At 37.5% G+C, this 20,994-nt stretch overlaps 2 protein-coding genes across 4 annotated transcripts in view; both read right to left on the bottom strand.

Annotated features, from left to right (window-relative positions):
- Positions 1–440: 440 nt before the first annotated feature.
- LOC134804442 (hatching enzyme 1.2-like) lies at positions 441–6,423 on the bottom strand. The gene is made up of 6 exons (XM_063777482.1): positions 6,284–6,423; positions 5,535–5,747; positions 4,577–4,686; positions 3,485–3,683; positions 2,670–2,806; positions 441–608 (listed from the first exon to the last, which is right to left on the bottom strand). The coding sequence occupies exons 1-6, from the start codon at positions 6,420–6,422 to the stop codon at positions 456–458; spliced, it is 951 nt and encodes a 316-aa protein (XP_063633552.1). The 5' UTR covers position 6,423; the 3' UTR covers positions 441–455.
- A 10,326-nt stretch (positions 6,424–16,749) lies between these two features.
- LOC134804276 (nuclear hormone receptor FTZ-F1 beta) overlaps positions 16,750–20,994 on the bottom strand; it is a 67,077-nt gene continuing 62,832 nt past the window's right edge. For all 3 annotated transcript variants that reach the window (XM_063777268.1, XM_063777265.1, XM_063777267.1), the window contains 5 exons: positions 20,328–20,552; positions 19,478–19,614; positions 18,770–18,885; positions 17,972–18,126; positions 16,750–16,895 (listed from right to left, as the gene is read on the bottom strand). In XM_063777268.1, the coding sequence (XP_063633338.1) occupies positions 16,788–16,895; positions 17,972–18,126; positions 18,770–18,885; positions 19,478–19,614; positions 20,328–20,552 (741 nt within the window). In that variant the 3' untranslated portion in view covers positions 16,750–16,787. The remainder of the gene's footprint in view (positions 16,896–17,971; positions 18,127–18,769; positions 18,886–19,477; positions 19,615–20,327; positions 20,553–20,994) is intronic.

Genomic DNA, 20,994 nt, shown 5'->3' with positions numbered 1-20,994 from the left:
TATTAATGCTAGGATCGACATTTTACCTATATACTCATTATCTGTAAATTCCCTTACTGTTATCTGCCGGCCTAGCCAAAGTGACAATCGCTATCGCTACGACAACGAAACGCTTTGTGTCTCTCTATCACTTCCATATTAGTACAGTGACAGTTGCATTTCGATCGCCACGGAGCTTAAGCGATTGACATGTTGGCTACGCGGCCTGTTTATCTGTTGTTAATATCGTATATTGGTCTTAAGGCCTCATTCGCAGAGCGCTTTTACAACGCGCGTTAAAAAAGCGTTTAAATGACACAAATGGATACATGTGTATTTATTCACACGATGACGGTGGCGCTTTTTATCAAGCGTTGTTGGATTTTCCACTTTAAGCGTGGGTCGTTAAATCGAATTTAGCGTGTGGACGGATTCTTTTTTAACACGCGTTGAGAAAGCGCTCGTTAGTAGGAGTCCTAAGCCTCCTGAGTCAAGGGTTCAGCTGATGGTTGTTGGGGCTCGCCCTGAACGTCCTCGCTCCACGCTCCAGGGCAGTTGTAGTGGCGTCTCACGCGCAGGTAGTCCCAATAGCTGACGTAGTCCTGCTGGCCCATCTGTCCGTGCCAATCCTGAAACACGGATTAGTAATGTAATAGTGGTAACACACTATCGCACCGCACCAAGGTCATTGTGCGACGCACCCATAAGTAAGAGCGAGAATGCGATATCTCTTTCTCGCTCTTACTTATCGGTGCGTCGCACAATGGCCTTGGTGCGGTGCGATAGTGTGTTACCACTATAAGGCCAACGAAACGGGATAAGGGTAACATTCCATTTCTGACCGCAGCTGCACTACTAAGTACGAACGCGTCGGTGTTATTGTTAATTTCCCTAGTAAAATGAATGGTAGTGCTGCTGTCGTTGGAAATGGACTGTCACCTTAAAGAGTTTTTCACCACAATAGCTCGTAAATATGTAGGTTATCTTTAAAAACTGATGAGATAGTTGCATTTGGATCCTCAAGAGTGGCAAAGTAAGTACGAGCGGGATAGAAATATGATTACAGATGTAGTGTATAATTGTTTTCATATCTCATGCTCTGAAAGTGGGTCGTTGTTGTTCTAAAAGGTGCGCAGAAAGTGATACGTTTATGCTCTAGCGCAGAAAAGTGGTGTACTCTCTGCGTCCCCGTCCCATGAACAACTGGGTGGAAACAAAATGGAAAAATAGTGTCTTTATTTCCTCGTCTGGAACAATTGGTAATTCTTTAATTTTACAAATCCCACGTTGATCCTTTTTTTATAAAAAATGATGTAAGTAATTTGTTAAAAACAAATTATTCTTGATTTCTTTCGTTGAATTCTATTTACTCGATTTCATAAAGCGGGAACCAAAAGGAATACACCAAAAATATTTTTTTAAACCTTACGCTTGCGTAAATGAGCAAAGGCAGAATCTTATACAGCCACAGTTAAACGTTTGTACGATATTAAATTGGTTTTTAAAGTTATTTAGAACTATATTCATTAAAATAAAATAAAATACAAGATAAAAGTTTCTTATATTATTAATTAAATTGTTATTTAATATTAAAAATACTTTTATTATATTATGACGTGGTGCGGCGCACCATGGTCGCGGTGCGGTCCGGTAGTCTGTTGCGGCTTTTAGAACGAAAAAGTATAAAATTAAAAAAGTACGAGGCAATCCCGCTGATTTTCATACTATAATGAACAAATTATTTTAAAATTGTTGTAGTTTGTAAAAAAATGTGTGTTTTCGTAAATATTGCAATCTAAATGATTTTCGTTAGGGGTGATTAATCTTCACGCATGTAAAGTCTCCGATTGCAAGTAAGTCCTAAGGAAAAAATCATGGCCGTAGGTTTGTTATGTACTTCAATTACTGATTTTGCGAAATTGCCTTGTCTTGTTCGGTTTCCTCGCATTCGATATGAAAAGTAGAGTGTTTAACTCGGGTGAAAGGCACCGTTTCTGTCTCGGACTATTGGCGCTCTCACTGCGTTCGAGCGCCAAACTACCTCGACAGAAATGGGTGCCTTTCAACCCTTGGTTAACAATCTACTATTTCCATCGTATTTTATCGGAAACATTCGTATAAAATTTGTCATGCTACTTCAGTCAACCTCAGTACTTTTAGTTCCGAGACTGACTGAAATAGCAAGACACGTTCGTAAGTTTCCGTGAAAATACGATGGATAATAATTATCCACTACATCTGTATGCGCGTACAACAGAGAAAGGAAATGGCGTGTCAAGGTACGAAATTCTTCGTGCTTATAGTTTGTCAAAGGACTGTCTCATTTCAATCATAGACAGAGAGAATCATACTATCTTTGTCGTATACTAGTACTAGCACCCAAAAGGAAAAGATGGGTATAGTTTTCCTGGTTATAACTGACTGACAAATTGGTTTGACCAACTATAGCATCTTTACTAAAGTAAGGATCAGGAGGCGTAGGCGACGTGGGCCACCGCCTTCGGCCTCGCGGTCCAAGTGGCCTCGCGCCCCTATGGTTTATGCATAAATCGGCCACCAGAGTGGCTCGCAAAATGTACTTTAATTTTGAATTTGCGCCGCCAATGGAGGATGCTAAGCAGCAGGATATTTCCTACCCACCTAGAGAAAAATGGACATTATGGAGATAGATGCGGAAATAGATTACTTACATACAATGCGACCATGGTGGGGCGTCCGTTGATGCTGAATCCATAACCTCCATAGTGCATGGAGCTGGCATATTCGTAGGGTAACCCCATGTTGTTGACTATGTTCGATTCGTACTTGTCGAAATTATGTTCCATGCCTGAAGAAATTATTCAACTTTAATCAACACGACTAAGGTAATATAGGGGCAACTTCAACAACAGGGTAATTTTGAAAATCGCTAATGTCTCCTAAACCTGAAGCCATTTAGCCAACTGAAACGCTTACCAAGGCATTTTGCCTACTGTTGCTACAGTAGATACCTAGTACTTCAAGTTTTGTAAATATGTATATATTTACAATTTTAAAACTTAAGCTTAAACTGTTTCGAAGTTATATAAAATATAATAAGAGCACAGATATGAGATGATAGGAGGTAGGTTCGACCAAGAAATTGGATTTCCATACCATTTCGTACGAAAGGCAGCCTAAACCCCGAGCAGCTGAAGCGCTGTGATTGGATACTACTTAGACAGCCTAGATATTGGCTACTCGTTTTCCCTGTCTGTCTGTCTCTGTCTGCGTGACCTAGGTCACAGGTTCACTAACCAGGCCAGATGTTCTCCCACATAATCCTGACGTAATCGTCCCTGTTGTGTGTAGACTGCATGTGCAGGAAGCCCAGGATATGCAGCCACTCGTGCACGATGGTGGTGTGCAGGGAGCAGCTGGGCCAGGTCAGGTTGAGGATGTGGACGCCGCGGGTGGACCAGTAGCCCACGTGCGCGTAGCAGCCATCGCGAGAACAGTAGGTCACAGGTTCACGGTAAAAACTAACCAGGCCAGATGTTCTCCCACATAATCCTGACGTAATCGTCCCTGTTGTGTGTAGACTGCATGTGCAGGAAGCCCAGGATATGCAGCCACTCGTGCACGATGGTGGTGTGCAGGGAGCAGCTGGGCCAGGTCAGGTTGAGGATGTGGACGCCGCGGGTGGACCAGTAGCCCACGTGCGCGTAGCAACCATCGTTGAAGTTCTGGAGCAGTTGGAAATACAATTTAAAAGGGACTTATGTTTCTCTTTATAGTTCTATATGATTTATAAAATAGAAATTGTGTCTAAAAATAACTGCTGTTATGATTCCACCACTGTGCGTGTCCTATATATTATACTACTCTTTGACTGTGCGACACTGTGCGGTACATGTAACATAGGTATTCAATACAAAAATGCTTGTGCCGCACAGTGCCGCACACTGGCAAAATCCTGCCTTTACAGTATAGCGCCAACCATATTCTAAAAATGTACAAACTTTCTTTTTGATCGAACTCACCGAACATTTTTTTGTTAAAACTACTTAACTAAAAAATAACAATTCTAAACAATGATATCGGTGATCTCTTGCAAGCACAGCCGTCTCGCTCACGCTTACGCTCAGTGAGAGTGAGAAAAGAACCTGAACTCACGGCGCCTTAAATATATAGTCAGTCAAGCCATTTCCGTCGGTAGAAAAAAGTTGAAAATTTAATAAATGGCGCGTTCATTTAACAAGGGTCATCGCTCCATAGAAAATGTGAATTTCGCGCCTTTTCTACTGACAAAGTTCTCTTCTTCCTGGCATCCCGGCATTTATGCCACGGCTCATGAGAGCCTAGGGTCCGCTTGACAACTAATCCCAAGAATTGGCGTAGATACTAGTTTTTACGAAAGCGACTGCCATCTGTGATTCCAACTCAGAGGGTAAACTAAGCGGGATTAGTCCGGTTTGCTCACGGTGTTTTCATTCACCGAAAAGCGAATGGTACCTAAATATCAAATGATATATTTCGTACATAAGTTCCGAAAAACTAATTTAAAAGTCGCACGCTCTTACCGCTAGGCCACCAGCGCTACTGACATAGTTCTTTGACAGACTTTATATATACTTACGGTAACACGGACGTAGTTTCTGTCGTTGTTGTTCCTGAGTCTGAAGCGGACGCAGCTGTTTCTCTCGATGGCCGCTATGCCGTTCAAAATAGCGTTTTGGGCGGCCTGGGCTGCAATAAAGGCATATTTATTTAGGTACTAATATTTATACGTGAAAATTAAAATCCGAGAAGAGATTATAGTCCATCATACCTAACTTGGCACCGAATAGAACAAAGTAAGGGAAGTGTCAATGTAAAATGATGAAATTGTCACACATTGTCATTGCAAATGTTATGTATAGTTAGCTTGGTGCATGGTCCGACTCTTATGTACCAGTTTTAGTAGGTATGTGTAGACTCTATGAGGCCTAGACTCTCCTATATGTTTCGAAGATAAAATAGCAGTATTTTGACATAATTCATAAAAGGCCATTCTTGTTAATTTGATTAATTAGTTTGCCAATGCTGACTTTTTTAAGATACAAAGTTAGCTTTATATCAGCATTAATTTTGCGATAACGCCTCGCCCGAGAAACATTTAAATTAAACATCTATTTGAAAACAAATGTAAGTTTGACGAAATATAAAGTGCGGCGACGAAATATAAAATAATAGGTAAATCTCTCGAACAAGATCGGCTCACTTATTTTTTACCTATTATACTCGTACCTATAGTTCGTTTTTTTAGCATTAGAAATAAGGTAAACAATCTTGATGTGTCTTTTAATTGAAAAACACGTTTTAAAAATAAGTCATGGCAAATATGTAACAATTATGAATCTAATACGATCATTTATATTCTTCTGCTTTCTTATGTAATAGTTACTGATTTTTAAAAAGCGTTTTTCAATTAAAAGACATGTCAAGATCGCTTACCTTCTTTAAAGTTCTTTCTAATGCTAAAAAAACGAACTATACTATAGGCGTCAGCGTCGAGCGTGCGACGGAACGCGCGTTCAGTAGCCTACAGTACTTACTGAAGTGCCCCTCCGCGAACTCATACACCACGACATTGTCGGGCCACTTGGTGTTCGGCCAGATGTACGCGTTGCGGCCGCTGGCGAAATCCTCCAGCATGTCCTGCACCTGCTCTGCCTCCAGCAGTATGTCGCCCTGGTACTTGCCGCTGTTCTCCCACACCTTGGCGTGGGGGTTGGCCGCTTGGCGGTCTTCGATGCGGAAACCGGAGTCTGGGTTGATTAGGTACAATATTAGTAGAAATATACAAAAACTTCAAAATGCTTCCTGTGCGTAATTTTAAATACTAAAGCTGCCTTTCCACTGAGGCGGAGATGACAGAAGTGCGGGAATCAAACAATAACATTATTAGTTGATTATATTTTAAATGTAATCGCCGTAGCTGGGCGCAATCGGACCCTACCCGTCGCTCAATAGTTGTAATAAATTAGTAAAAAAATGCAAATATGGCGTCACAGATTATATCGAGTTAAGGTTTGTTACTTAATAGGTACCTACAGGTCAATGCGGCCAAATCCGTCTACGGGAAATTCGGTATGCGCAGCGTAATATTTAGTTGCCTGAAAATAAATTACCTAATGTATTTGATTTGATTTTGTGCTACTACTAATGACTGTTTAGAACATGTTTGAAAATTGCTAAAAAAAAAGCGCTCTTGTACGAAATTTCCCACAGACGGATTTGACCGCATTGAACTTACTTTAAAATGTAATGGAGACTTTCATAGTCGCCTACTTCATCAACCTACCAGACTTGCCGCTTTCCAAAAAACTCCTAAACGCCTCTATTTCATCTCGAGACTTCGTCACTGGCGGGACCGCTGTCGCGGCAACCACCAAAAGCAGCACACCAAAGCGCAACATAGTACCGGAATAACAAGTACGCATATACAACAGCCGTTTATATATGTTATCGTATGATAGATTAAAAGATAAATGTGATTAACTGTGTCGGGTTTGTTACAAATAAACATTAATTTATTCTTAATTCACTCTTCTGACTTTGCCTCTGAAATGGTAATATTGAAAACCCTATTTTTTTATAATTTTTTGTTTCCTAAAATTTTTGTGACTGCCCACGGAGGTAAGCTAGCAGGCTATAATATTTAAAATTATGCCATGGGTGGCCAATGGCCATGTGTATAGGTACTTAATATAAATTTATGTTGATGATTATATGGTCTTGAACTCTTGATGGTCTTTACACTTGTGTACGGAATTGTCCCTAAGACGGAATTGGCCGCATTTACCTTACCTTACCTTCCGTAAAATATGCCTCCGTTGCTCCAAAATAACAACATATCAAGTCTAAAATTATTATATTTTGGTAGGTATTAAATTGATATAGGTACTTAGGTATTACACCGCTTTAAAGTAGACTATCATGTAACAATTAAATTAGGTTGTGACATAGTTTTCATGTATGTACCTAAGCATAAAAAATGTTGGACCATAATACATATTTTACGGAATATCCGATATTAGAAAAAGGTGAATGATGATAAGATGAACTAAGTACTTAGTAGGTAAGTAGTATAATTTGGGTAGGTAATTCCAAATAATTCAGAATATTAAGTTTCTCCAAAAATAATCCAATAATCAGTGAAGCAATCCATTGACAATAAGAATTGGCAAAACTATCTAGTTTTCACATTATCCGAGCCGATATCAGTATTCCTAGTGTAATTTTCATTTGATAGTGTGACGGGTCGTAGGTACGCGTTTGCGTTTAGTCTCATTTTGTATGGGATTTTGAGTTTCCAATCTGTTTCCAATACGTTCCGCCCTGTTGTAAATCTAAACGAATGAAATTTAGGTATAGTTCGTAGGTTTCTAATAGAGCCCGACGGCTAATCCTATTGTCTATTGTTAAGTAAAACCGCACGTGCTACTTACCTGCAAAAAAGGGTCTTAATTATTCTATTTGGCACCTGAGCGCGGGCTAGTCCAACGCTCAAAAAACCAGTGTAGGTGCGCTCTCCGATAACGCGCCTTTGTTACGCATCTCGATGACATATTTTAGACTGGTTCTGTAGCGTTCGACTCGCCGGCACTCAGTAACCGAAGTACTGTACTTTTTATGCAGGTGGTTGTGGCACGTGGCACGAGCGGTTTTACTTAACAATAGGCAATAGGATTAGCCGTCCGGCTCTATTACAATATGGGGTTCATTTATCGCGGATAACCCTTGGCGGAAGATAATTGCTAGTGGAGTGTCCTATGACGTCAAGTAGTAGTTTATATATGTTCTTTTATTTTTGCATTAAGTTTCTTTTTTGACCAATAATCATATTTTATTAAAATAATAAAAGTCGGTGATATTTTAAAAATCAAATTATAAGTTATTAAGTTCCGTTTTGCTAAATAATAATGTGTAAAAATCGTGATTGTTTAAATCAGTGATTAACTCATTACTCAAGATAAAGTCATGATGATAAAATTTGTAATTGAAGATGATGAATGAGACAATATCAAATTGATCTATAGTTGAAGTGCATTAGCCCAGCTTTCAGAGATAATGCAATTCTAGAATAGTCTGGATGTCTAGCGACCTACGAGCTGGCGCATTCTTTGCACAAAAACTCAGCCTCACTGTGCAGAGGGGGAACGCGGCCAGCGTCCTGGGAACAATGCCTCAGGCTAATTTGGGGCTAGATTTATTTATTTTGTTATTTAATCTCTGTTTTATTAATATATTTAATATTCTAGAATAAGTAGATATACATGCATTTTGTATGCTGTACCCTTATTTTAAATTACATTAGATAGGGCACAGAATAAATAATAGTACTAGGTGCAGAAGACTCACTCTCTAACAAAACCGCGTCTGTTACGATCAGCACAGATATGGCCGCTAGGTGGCGACAGCGCCACGCGCGGCTTATGGCTTTCCCCAAAATTGGTGTGGAACGGATGTACTTTTAGCTACCTGTAGCAAAGCGACGAAATCGCGGAGTGAGCCACGCCTGGATAGGGTGACGTGACTATAAGGTGTCATTTTGTATGGAGTTTTGAATTTCCAAAACGTCCCGCTTGGCGCTTTGTTCAAAATCCCATGGCAAAATGAGACTTAATGCAAACGGGTACGTCCGTCTCGCTATTGAATGAAATTTACACTAGTTTAATATTTATTATCTATGTACCTACTACGAAAAAATGTGAGAGTTAGACCATGAAAAGTCTGCAGCGATTTTGATAGCCCACGCAGTACAAATATTATTTTAAACGTCAAACTTCTATAAAATGATTACGTACAAATAACACTCGCACTGCGTGGGCTAACAAAATCGCTGCAGACTTATCTTGGTCTAACTCTACCTACATTTCATGTTTCATGTAATTTAAGCATGTCGTTTTCAAATGAGATCGTCACTTCGATTGTATGAGAGCGGCTTTTTCCCAGCGGCTTCGTGTGACATAAAAGATAACCCTTTTGGGTAAAGACGAGGTACGAGGTCAATAAAACGAATTGGGTTTTAGGGAATATGGGTCTAGGTATAAAAAGTAATAAAATTCTAAATATAATCCAAAAATTGTAATTACGTTTTTTCTCTATATATAAAAAAATATTTCCATAACTAAACGTTACAAAATAATAGAATATCATTACAATACTAAATTTAAGAATAACATTTTAAGCTAAAAAATAATTGGACGTTACCATTCTTTCATTTCCTTAAATTTTTAATATAAAAATCTTAGGAGTCAATCATCCCATGCTATATCTACTTATATTATATTAAAGAATACAAAAATATTATTATAACCTAAAGTTACATCTAACTTAACTTATCAGTTCATAAGTCATTACAGCTACATGTCTTATTGTTTCGTTAAACACATAAAAATCTCAACGACAAAAGCCCTAAATAAAAAAGAGACAAAATGTCATGCGTCTCTCTTTGCCATCGGCAGTTCTATACAGCTATAACTAGACCTCAGTAGAGGCATGAAGTGGCACATTTAAAGTCTTAACTAAACTTACTTATACATGAGCGTTACTAAATTGAAGTACTTGTGCCCTTAAGGTGCGTCCACACCTGGCGAACGCGTCGCGCATGCGAGCGATTCGCTATTCGACATTCGCCAAGTCTGGACGCACCTTTACATTACATATACATAAACTATACTATCACTTTATTGCAAATGGAAATGGTCAAATGCAAGCGCTTACACAAAATTTACATCTATTACATACACTATTATTGTATGAGAATATTATTTTAAATAAGTATTGCAACGGTTTGCTCATAGCAATTCTAAATAGTCGGCAGTGTTGACTGGTTTATATATATGTTCTTACATACTTAAAATACTTAATACTAAAAATAATACAAGCACTATAAAAACAGGCCAAGCGCGTGTCGGCAAACGCCAAAGGAAAGGGTTCCGTAGCCTCATACATTAGGGTAAAGAAACGCCAGGGTAAATCAACTTTTTCTTGTCGCTCGTTGCCATGGTTACAGTCGCCTGAGTCACTCTTAAACCCTTATTTTATGATATTTTCAATAACCATAATCAAACATACATTTTTATGGCAGTTATAAGCCCTTGGGTCATGTAGCATATTAGTAAAACGTAGCGCAACATTTCTTCCAATTAACTATGCTGGTATTGTCGCCTGGGTGACGGGACAGAAAAACAACAAAAAAGATGATCCACCCGCCAATAAATCATCAAATCATGTTACTTTAATTATATTTCAGATACATTTTATGATATATGTATAAAGCTGTATTATTTTTATATTGTCATAATGTGGACTGTTAACACATTCAATACCACTAAGTGCTACGGGTTACGCTCGTAGCGCGTAGCCACGGTTTCGTCGTATGTAGCGCGTAGTCGCTACGAACAGTGTACCCGACAGTCGGGTTCTTGGTGTTGAATGTGTTAAACACTTAAATTTTAAATGTCCATTTTGGGTTCATGACATACAGATAGAAAAGACCTAAAAGTCACACGAGGACCTGTTTTTAATATACAAAAAGCTGACAGACAGACAGAAAGCGGAAGCGTAAATATATGGTCCCGGTTACCCTTCGGGTACGGGGCATAAAAAAAGAGTTATTCCCACCTGTTATCGCCAAATTGTCACCATTTTGCTACAGTGGTAACACCTAATTTTCCGGCTGTTCCTAGTGGTAACTGATGCAAAGGTTACCAATGGCAACAACTTGATGGAAACATCTGGGAATAGCACATAAAAGCATGCTAATTCGAAACATAAATCATATTGCACCTATCGTGTTACACACCGAATTATATTACACATAATTTATAAATTGGACAAATGCCCGAATAGAATTGCACGGCGAATATATATAAGTATATAATAGAGATATTTATGCTAAGTTTAGACATCCTACTTTAAAAGTATAACTTAAATAAGCAGCTACTAAAAGCATACAGTGCCCTCTAAGTGTGGTTCAAAGTGTTCAAACTGAAGGGACAAGTATTATTTTTGAGATGAAGATTTTTTTTAAGTGTCGTCATAACCGTGGTTATTCCTACAAACAAATGAAACCTGAAATATAATCTCCTGATATTATTTACTATGAAAAAAAAAACACATAAATATGTAAGCTTCGTAAAACTTGCGTTAGGTAATAAATGTCGTTATACACAAATACATATGTAACGGTATTATAAAGGACCTGCCTACATATTGTCTTTATGTAAAAGATAAACTGTCTAAAACATATCCTTTGTAAAAAAAAATATTTCATTATATTATATAATATTAAAGGAAAGGTAAATTTTTTCATGTCACATAGACTTAGATATTATATCTCCTGGGTCACTCTTCAAATTCATGGGTTAAAAGGATTTCGTATGGGTTATTTTAAGGATGATCGTTCAAACTTTTTTCCAACTTGTGTTACTGTTGTCTCCTGGCTGACGTGGCAATAACAACAAAAAATGTTGATCCGCCTTAGATCGATTCGAGTGTAAATGTTTATAAAAAATATTTGACTGCTCAATACCTGCAGATATCGCTTCAATTCGGATATATCAACGTATAAAATATATTTAAAAACATACGTAAAAACAAGAATTTATCTTTTATAATGCGCAGTACAGTCTGTGGGGTAAAAATTGGTTTATGCGAACTGTATTCCTTGAGTTCCGTACGTAGGTATAACAATTTTGTTTCTATTTGTTGCTTTATTGCATGTCTTAAATCTCTTTTAGACTATGTGCCGAAAGGGAAGAGTCATGGAATGTAGCGGTTCCCATACATTCCACTTATTATTTGTTAAATGTTAGTAGGTATATATGGGACTAAAATTATACATGAATCCAAATAGATAGGTTGTTTCTGAGATAATTCGTCGTGGAAGAGAAACGAAGTCGCAGTAATAACACATTAAGGTCAGATGGTGTAAGATAAACATAGTTAATATTACTCGGGGCAAGAGTAACAGTAAGAGGATTCCCTACAAGTGTTACTCTTGCCCCAGTGTTTATCTTATCCCATCCTTCCTTCCTTCCTCCTTCTTAACTTTTCTCAGTACGGAACCACAGTGAGAATTTTTCATCTCATTAAATCTAGTAGTAAAACAGCAGCCTAATAGAACTACAGAAAGCGTACAGATTACATTAAGTATATGAGTTACTATGTATAGCTACTGTGAAGGCACAAGCCGGCTAGCCTTATGCCTGGGTTAACACATGACATATCTATACTATACTAAGTAAGTATGATACAAGGATGTATAACTACATAAAGCATAAAAGAAAATATTGGGAAGTCACACTTTCAGATACAGGTGGATGTATTTATCAAATAATTCTTGTGACGCGTTCTTCTGGGTCACTCTATAAACACTAGTTGTATTAACAAATAATGTACTGTGGTAGTTATAAACTTCCATAATATGCCATCAACGAACATGTAAGTAGAAGGTGGTACGATATTTCTTCTAATAAACTATGTCAGTACTGTCCCCTGGCTGACGGGACAAAATAACACTAAGAAATAGTTGATCCACCCAGTATATGCCAGAATATTTGCAGGTTCTTAATTATATACTATGATTTTAGATTATTGGCTAAGTTAGCGCGTTTTTTTTATTACTAACAGACCAGTGATTGACCCTAATCACTATTGATTTTAAGTCACGACGTGCTGATTTACAGTGTAAAATAAATTCAAGATGTTATCTAAAATGACAAGAAGAACGAAATGTCATGACTCCAGAAAATTCTATGCATCAGAAGGAAATAGGTACTAAGAATATATGGAAAGACGGGGCGGTTGCTAAACCAGAAGACTTGGACGTAAATGTTTAACCTTTTAGGCGCCTCAGGCACCAAGTTGCTCACAGAACCAAATTGCGCTTATAAATATTACGCGCAATCTCAATGTAACATTCATGCTTTAAAGTAAGATTTTTACTTGTTGACTTGCACCCATCATTTTAAAGCGTATTAAAAAATTTAATTTGACATAAACCGTTCATAGGGTTAGAACAAGACCAGAGTTTTTGTTTCTAAGAGAAATAAATAGGATATATACAGATAGTGTAATATATGTTCCTAATAGGTAAAAAGCTTCTATAATTGCCGGACTAGCGAGGAATATGGGAAGGGTTTATGGCTAGGCAATATTAGCATTTACTCATACTATAAAAAATCTAGATACATAAATTTTGACCTACAAAAATATAGCTACAATAGTTGTATTAATGTTTTGATCTATGTTCAGTCAATGCCTACTATTACATAGATAATGCACATAGAGATTACTGTATGATATGATTAGGTTTTTGAAAAAATATATGCTATGTTATACTTAGTCTATAGTATTACTTTGAAAATGCGAGGGCAAGATGCTTTTAAGTTAGATATACATATTGCCTAAAGTACTTAATTCCCGTATAAAATGCATACATAGAGTGTGCCCGTTTAAGTATTTAACTAAAGCCATACAAAAAGCAAGGCAATTTACTACTAGTCCTCCTTTACAACACATAAATTTCAATAGACTGAATGACCAAATACTTTTAGTTTATACACTTATATAGAGACGTAATAGCTACCACTTTTTATACATATATTATACATCAATGACTATAATTTAAATATTTAATAATAATCGGCAGTTTAGCGGAATATTTCCTGTTGAAGTGTTGACTACAAATGTCTTTTACCGGAAGAAAACACGTAGAATTAAATTAGAACATGTTTAAACATTGAAGGTTTAACGAGATTTTTAAAATGATTCATGACAGGTGAAAGAATTTCATTGAGATAAATGTAAATATTGTAGTAGAAGGTAAGAACTATTAATTATTACCTTTGGTCCTAATAATAAAGATAACCTCATTGTTAATAATTAATAACAAAAAATACCTTATTTGGCCAAATTACTTTATAACAAATATATAGAAAAGATCTTTAATGCAAAAATATAATGTAACAGGATTTTATTAAAAAAACTTTGCATAATGAAATAATACTGAAAGTAATATAAGTTTTAGTTAATACTTAGATAAATAATACGCGTTTTTATTATTTAAATGTGATGTGATGAAAGTCATATGATATACGTGATAGTAAATTGTATTCACTCTAATATAAAACCTCAAGGAAAGAGTTATAGGGCTGAGAGGATAAAAATATTTAGTTCCGTAAAGCATCATTAGAACTTAAAAATTAAGTTATAGCTGCCATTTTAATTAAAAGTAGGTATACGCTGGCCACGTAAGATAATTTTTGATATACGATATTTTGTTTTTGTAGGAACACATGAAAAAAACTGAATAAAATAGAATGTGGTTATCGACATGAAAATAATAACATTTTGTAGGTCAACTACACATAGCTATACTAAAACTATCATCTATACTGTCATACAAGTGATTATACACGCCAGAGTTCTTTAAGGTTTTGGCAAATATATTCTTACACGTATGGCACTTAATAAATAGATATATGTAAATATTCAATTTCACAAGACATATTGCAGTAGATAACTTAATATTATATACGTATCAAAACATAAGAGTATCTATTTAAAGTTTACCAAAATATCATTCGTTTATTTTCACATATATATACATAGCGCCATATATTTATTTTACAAAATGGCAAAAACTAATTTCACATATTCCGTGTGATGCGATTGTCAATGGCAATCTCAAATTATAAATTGGGGCAGTTAACTTTTTTGTTACTCGTTGCCATAATTTCGTCTCCTGGGTGACACTTTACACACTTAACAAACTATTATACTGTTGTCTCTTGGCTGACGGAAAAAATAACAACAAAAAATTTTAGACTGGCCCAGTTGATTCTGCATTAATTCGCAACAGTAATGAATTAAAATCTATAAATTTACTGGTGGCTTATGCAGTATCATCGACATTACGAATAAACTGTCTTTTTGTTGACTTATCATACAATCGCGTTGCATTTGTATAGTTAGAATCAAAAGGAGCGTATCAGGCTATGCGTCAATAATATCATCCTTCATAAAATCTTAACATAAAAGACGCGTTTCTATAGACCAACTAACCTGTTGCGGATACTTTTGAACGCGAACCGTCGAGATATATATCTTCGAATAAGTATTCGGGGGTGGTAGATACTTTTGGCGCGTCTCATATGCTACAATTGACGCTGACTGTACTAACAACAAGACTCTTAACTGACAACGGTGGACCTTACAGATGTAGTGAATAATTGCTATCCATCGTAGGTATTTCCACTGAAACGTACGAACGTGTCTTGCTATTTCAGTCAGTCTCGGTACAAAAAGTACTGAGATTGCAGTCAACCTCAGTAGTTTTTGGAACTTCAATGTTCCTACTTCAGTAAGTAGCAAGACAAATGCGAACGTTTCCAATAAAATACGATGGAAAACAATTATACACTATAACTGTGCGTCTCTGCTATAAGATGGGCCAATTTTTATTTTGCTATCGATTTTTTTTCGTTCAATTTGTGTTAAATTTGGCTGGTTTGGAGAGTTTCTCATTCTGGGCGAATAAATCCGAAATCACAACTTATCTCGAAAAAATATAAGTACCCTTCCGTTGAGTAACAAAAATAACGTACGTTGAAATTGTGATTATATATATTGTACATAATAGGGAACTCAATGTTTCCACCAATATTTTATCAAACTAACGAAATTAAAAATTCGATAACTAAATAAAAATCCGTCCGTTTACGAAAAGGCAATTAACAGTGTATATGACTGAACTAGGAATAGGAAAACTTGATGCCACGAAGGGCAACACTTATGTGTTACAAGACCTGTGTATTTTTAAACGTTATAGAAAGTACTTCTAGAACAGCTTGTGAGTTTCTGTAATGAGCATTTGGACCCTATACTTTTACAATTACACAAAAACCAACGGATACTTATAATAAGTAAATGGTTCTCGAATGGCATCAAGAGAACGATTTTAAGGCCCATTTACGTACAAAGTACGAGTTTCTTGCCACTATGCTACAATTATAGAAATTATATGAACTACAATCGACTAAATTTCGTGAGTCATACTTTAATAATTTTACGGTTTTATTCAAGTATTACTGGTTGCCAAAACGAGCGGGTCTCAGTAATCTCCGTGCTTAAAAATGGAGACCTAGAGAAAACGCCAATCGAAACCTAAATAATGTATGTAAATAATGTTTGTATGGGATTTTGAACAACGCGCTAAACGGGACGTTTTGGAAACTCAAAATCCCATAGAAAATGACACTTGACACAAACTCACGTCACGCTATTAATGAAATTTACACTAGGGGTTCTGATTCATGTTTAATGATCCGTCCGATTAATGATAGTCTTGGCATTTGGCAAAGCCCCTACCACGAAAAATCTATATTTCTTTATCTGCCTCTTTATCGCTCGAATATACAAGAGTTCCGATTTTCGTTTTTCGCGGTAGGCCCTCTGGTCTCTCCGAAGTATGTCGCATGACTAAAAATACGTGAGTTGAACCGTAAAATTAAACTACACTCGAAATAATCGCATATAATTCGTACATGTATGTACTCGTACAATTGTAGTGCACGATTATTTTCCATTGTATCTTCACGGAAACGCACGAACGTGTCTTACTACTTCAGTCAGTCTCGGTACATACCTAAATTACTGAGGTTGACTGAAGTAGCATGGCAAATACGAACGTTTTCGAGGAAGTATGATGGAAAACAATTATGCACTACATTTGTACTAGTATTAGAGTATTACACCGTCAGGGTCCGATATTGAGCAAATACCAGAGTGTACTGTCAGTGGTCTCCCCTTAGCAGCTCCATCAGCAGGTTGAAGCTGGGACCGTCGCCATCTTTGCTTTTGTTTGCCGGGTTCAACATTTCTTTGCCGACTTGCATGAAGAACTAAAGTGGAAAAAAAATATGGTCCTTTAGAAAATCTGTTATTTTATATTGTAATAATTTTGATATGTGTGTATACTTGAAAGTTGAAACGGTGATAATATAAAAAGCTCGCTATTCGACGCATTCATGTAAATTAAAATTGAGTTCTAGGGATTAAACGGGGACTGCTCTAGTATAAAATGGTTTAGGATGTACCTCACTAGTGCTACTCGCGGTGACGCATTTTACAAGTGAAAGTGCTCCAAAAGTAGGTAACGTTTGGAGCCTCTCTTCGTAAACGCGTAATGCGCTGTCAGTTAAGTCTACGCCTGAAATTAATTTTTCTCAAAAATGGACGGCAAAGTCGACTTTGCCGTTTAAAAAATAGGTCGCGAGGGGCGTAGTTTATGGTCAGTCAAAAATTAAAAACTTAAAAACATTGCAGTCTTGGTTTTTGGACTGCAATGTTGCATACAAATTCCATTATTTGTCGAGTTCCAAACTTTTTAAAAGTTGAAATTGCCATATCAAATGAAGGCACAGGCCCATTAAACAGCCAAACAGATGATTAGTACCGCGACTATTTAGCTGTCTCAAATAGGTTGGCGTATTTTCGGCAGAAAAATACACTTCTACTTTTTTATTAAAAAAATAAAAAGGCGGCAAAGCTAATTTTTTCAATTGTTTCTACTTTTTTCTGTAAAAATATATACCTAAGAACGTTGCGTTTGTAAAATATTTCTATGATATTTATATTTCTTGCACCATTTTTGAGAAAAGCACTATATATGACTCGGCTGGAAGGCTACTTGCTGGCTTCGGATTCAATTAAACGGACTCCCAAGGTCGTCCGTTTAAAACGAATCCTCAGCCTGCAAGTAGCTACTTCCGAGCCTCGACAATAATGTACTATTACTGTTGACTGTACGACACTGCACGTAAGTTTGACTGCGTACTCCGTACATCTAGCGCCTGTTCTTGTGAGGTGCGGACCTTGTCCACTTACCTACATAACTTTGATTTTGAAGGGCGAACTTGGCGTGCATGTCGAGCGAGTGTGGCGTGTATGTGTGTGTGTGTGTGTGTGTGTATGTTACCTGGCAGGTGCGCTGCAGCTCCGGTATACGCAGCAACAGCTCGCCGAACTTGGCGGGCGTGTCGGGCGAGTGCGCCGCGGTGTACGCCTGGAGCGCACCCAACGCCTTCTCTTGTGAGGCGCGGACTTTCTCCGCTTCACGTAGCTCTGGGGCGTCTGTAAAGATAAGTTATTGTTGAAATTGTTTTGTATTGTAGTGTCACGCATACGCATGTGCAAATATCATTATATTCTCAAAGAACGATCATGTTGTTCTTGCACCCCACAAAAAAATTGGCAATCTACTTTAAATCAATGGTGATAGAAAATAAAATTGAAATTGTTTCGTTTTAAAATAGAAATTAAACAAAAGCAAGTCTGTTCCATTCATTGATGATTTAAATTTCATTGGAGGTAATTTGTACAGTATCAGGACCGTGGGACGCTAAATGTTAAATTAAAAGTAAAGCTAGAAATTTGACCTAGTGACTGAAATAACCAATATAGCATATATTTCTGATTGCCTGCATAAACTAAAACAAACCGAATATCAGTAAAATTCTCTATTACTTACGACTAAGTTTTATATCAAGTCGCATAATAACTATAGTGAGACATAAAATACCTAGTAGAAATTAAATAAAATGGAACTAAACAATATCCATACTGAATTGTTGCCATGTTTAAGCATTTTACGTCAAAAATGTGACAGTTACGAAGGAAGTGACGTTCTCAATAATTTTCTACAATTTATTGTCGGATTATAATTGCAGTAAAAAAGTGATGCGTCATTCTTGTTTTTACTAAAAATCTTTCTTACCTGAAGTGAGGAGCACGATGACCTTGAGCGCCACGTACTCGTACCTGTCGACCCTCAACCGACGCAGGTGGTCCGTGAAGCTCAGCATACGCTCTATGCACGGAGTCAGACCCAATCTGGGGACAGATGTCTCAAGTCAACCTCATGTCTACAATATAGGAATTCTTCCCCTGGATTACCCACTTTCTAGCACTCTAGCAGTACTACATTACCAGAAGTTCGCACTATTGATTAAGGCGTCACAAACGCTTGCCTTACACTACTGTCTACTTCTAAGAAATAATATTGACAACCCATCCGTTCTGGAGCGTATGCGTATTTTTACCCCAGACAACTACATAGCTGCAGTAGGGTGTAGTGCACGTAGAGCCAGAAACCTTTTCGCATATCCAAATGGTTCAAACGCACCCACGTACCGAGCAATAGAATTACTAAATAACCATAGCTACCTACAGTCCAAAACGCAGACATATTCGCAGACAAGTGGCCGTCCTTACAACGTAGTATCAGGATTTTTTTGTAATCTCTACCTATGTAACTTAGTAATATATATGTGTAATTTAAGATCCTAGAGATAGTTCGAAAAGTGTATACATGTTTATGATAATGACTATAAGTGTCTTGGCATAGGTACCTAGCTGTAAACTTATACTTCTTTGAATACAGAATAAATAATAAAGAATACCAAACTTAGACTATATGACTTACTTGGCAGCCTGGTGTAGCGTGATGCCCCTCCCTCCCCCCACGCGTACTTCCCCTGGGGTCCCCACACCGCGATAGCAGCAAGACAGTACTAGTAGCTCGCACCAACTGTTGATCAGCAAGCAGATCTGGTCGTCGATCTGTAAAAGAATGGATACTATAATTAATAATAATGTTAAACCTATAAAATTGCATACCGTTTTATTAGGCCGGCGCCCGGTTTTTTATCTCATAGCTCAGTACTTAGTACATCGCTTTCACCCAATGACCTATAGTTTATTTTAGATTCCATCAACTTTCAATAGTCCTTACACCCTGGCGGGTGCTGCCTCTGCGTGCGTCCCATGACACGGGCAAGGGCAGCATCCGCTCGGTGTACTCTTTACATTTCAACGGCTCCGCGCACGCCTCCCGAAGGCCCGGAACACCATTGTTCCGTGATAATATGAAATGATGATGAAATATTAAACCTCATTTTTAACCAATTAATTTTATTATTTAATGGAGTAATGTTATTTCGTCTCTTTTTCTGTCATCCAAGACATAATAGCCTAGATTGTATTTGATAGAGACGTCAAGGAATTGTACAACCCATTTTAGGGTGGTATTCCACCTGTCCAATCTGTCTCACATTTTGCTTAATGAGAGAGTGAAATTGGACCTAGATATTGCACAGATGGAATACCACCCTTAAACTATTTTGACGCCGTGAGGTGAACCCTCCTTTATAAAACTAGGTAAACCATTCCGTGATTGTACATTGGACCACTCTTACATCAGTTGATGGGTTGGATGTGTTGTATTGTACATGAATGTTAAGTCTAAACCTAATAGACGTCTCGGCGATACATACCGAAATATTCTTAAATAGCGGCAAGCTCTTGCACCACTTGACAATCTTGTACAGCCTATGATCGGCTATATTGCACAGGTCTGCCAGAAAGTCCGGGCTCGAGTTCTGGGCCGTGATGCCTGAGGCGGCGAGTAAGGGGTTGGCCGAGGGGCTGCCCGTGGACTTCCCGAGGCGGTTCAGCTCCGACTCGTTGTATTGCCAGAGATGCTCCACATCCATTATTTCCTGGGAAATATGTATAATAATAATTTAGTTTAGTATAAAAAAAGTATTTTTGTATAAAAACCGGACAAGTGCGAGTCGGACTCGCCCACCGAGGGTTCCGTACTTTTTAGTATTTGTTGTTATAGCGGCAACAGATATACATCATCCGTGAAAATTTCAACTCTCTAGCTATCACGGTTCATGAGATACAGCCTGGTGACAGACAGACGGACAGACAGGCAGACGGACAGCGGAGTCTTAGTAATAGGGTCCCGTTTGGGTACGGAACCCTAAATAAAAGATCAGATTTTGAAGATCGTGAATGGCACGGCGGTTAACATATAATATTCTGCCGTCATTACTGTACGTAATGTCAAGTATGCTAATTGGTAACGCTTTCATATTGTGTTTTATTCAATAACCCTGGTATGACAGTTAATGCTTTAGTTCATCTTAGCCACCT

Source organism: Cydia splendana, chromosome Z (genome assembly GCF_910591565.1).
Source record: "Cydia splendana chromosome Z, ilCydSple1.2, whole genome shotgun sequence".
NCBI classification, from domain to species: domain Eukaryota; kingdom Metazoa; phylum Arthropoda; class Insecta; order Lepidoptera; family Tortricidae; genus Cydia; species Cydia splendana.
This window is presented reverse-complemented; position numbering and strand designations above follow the sequence as displayed.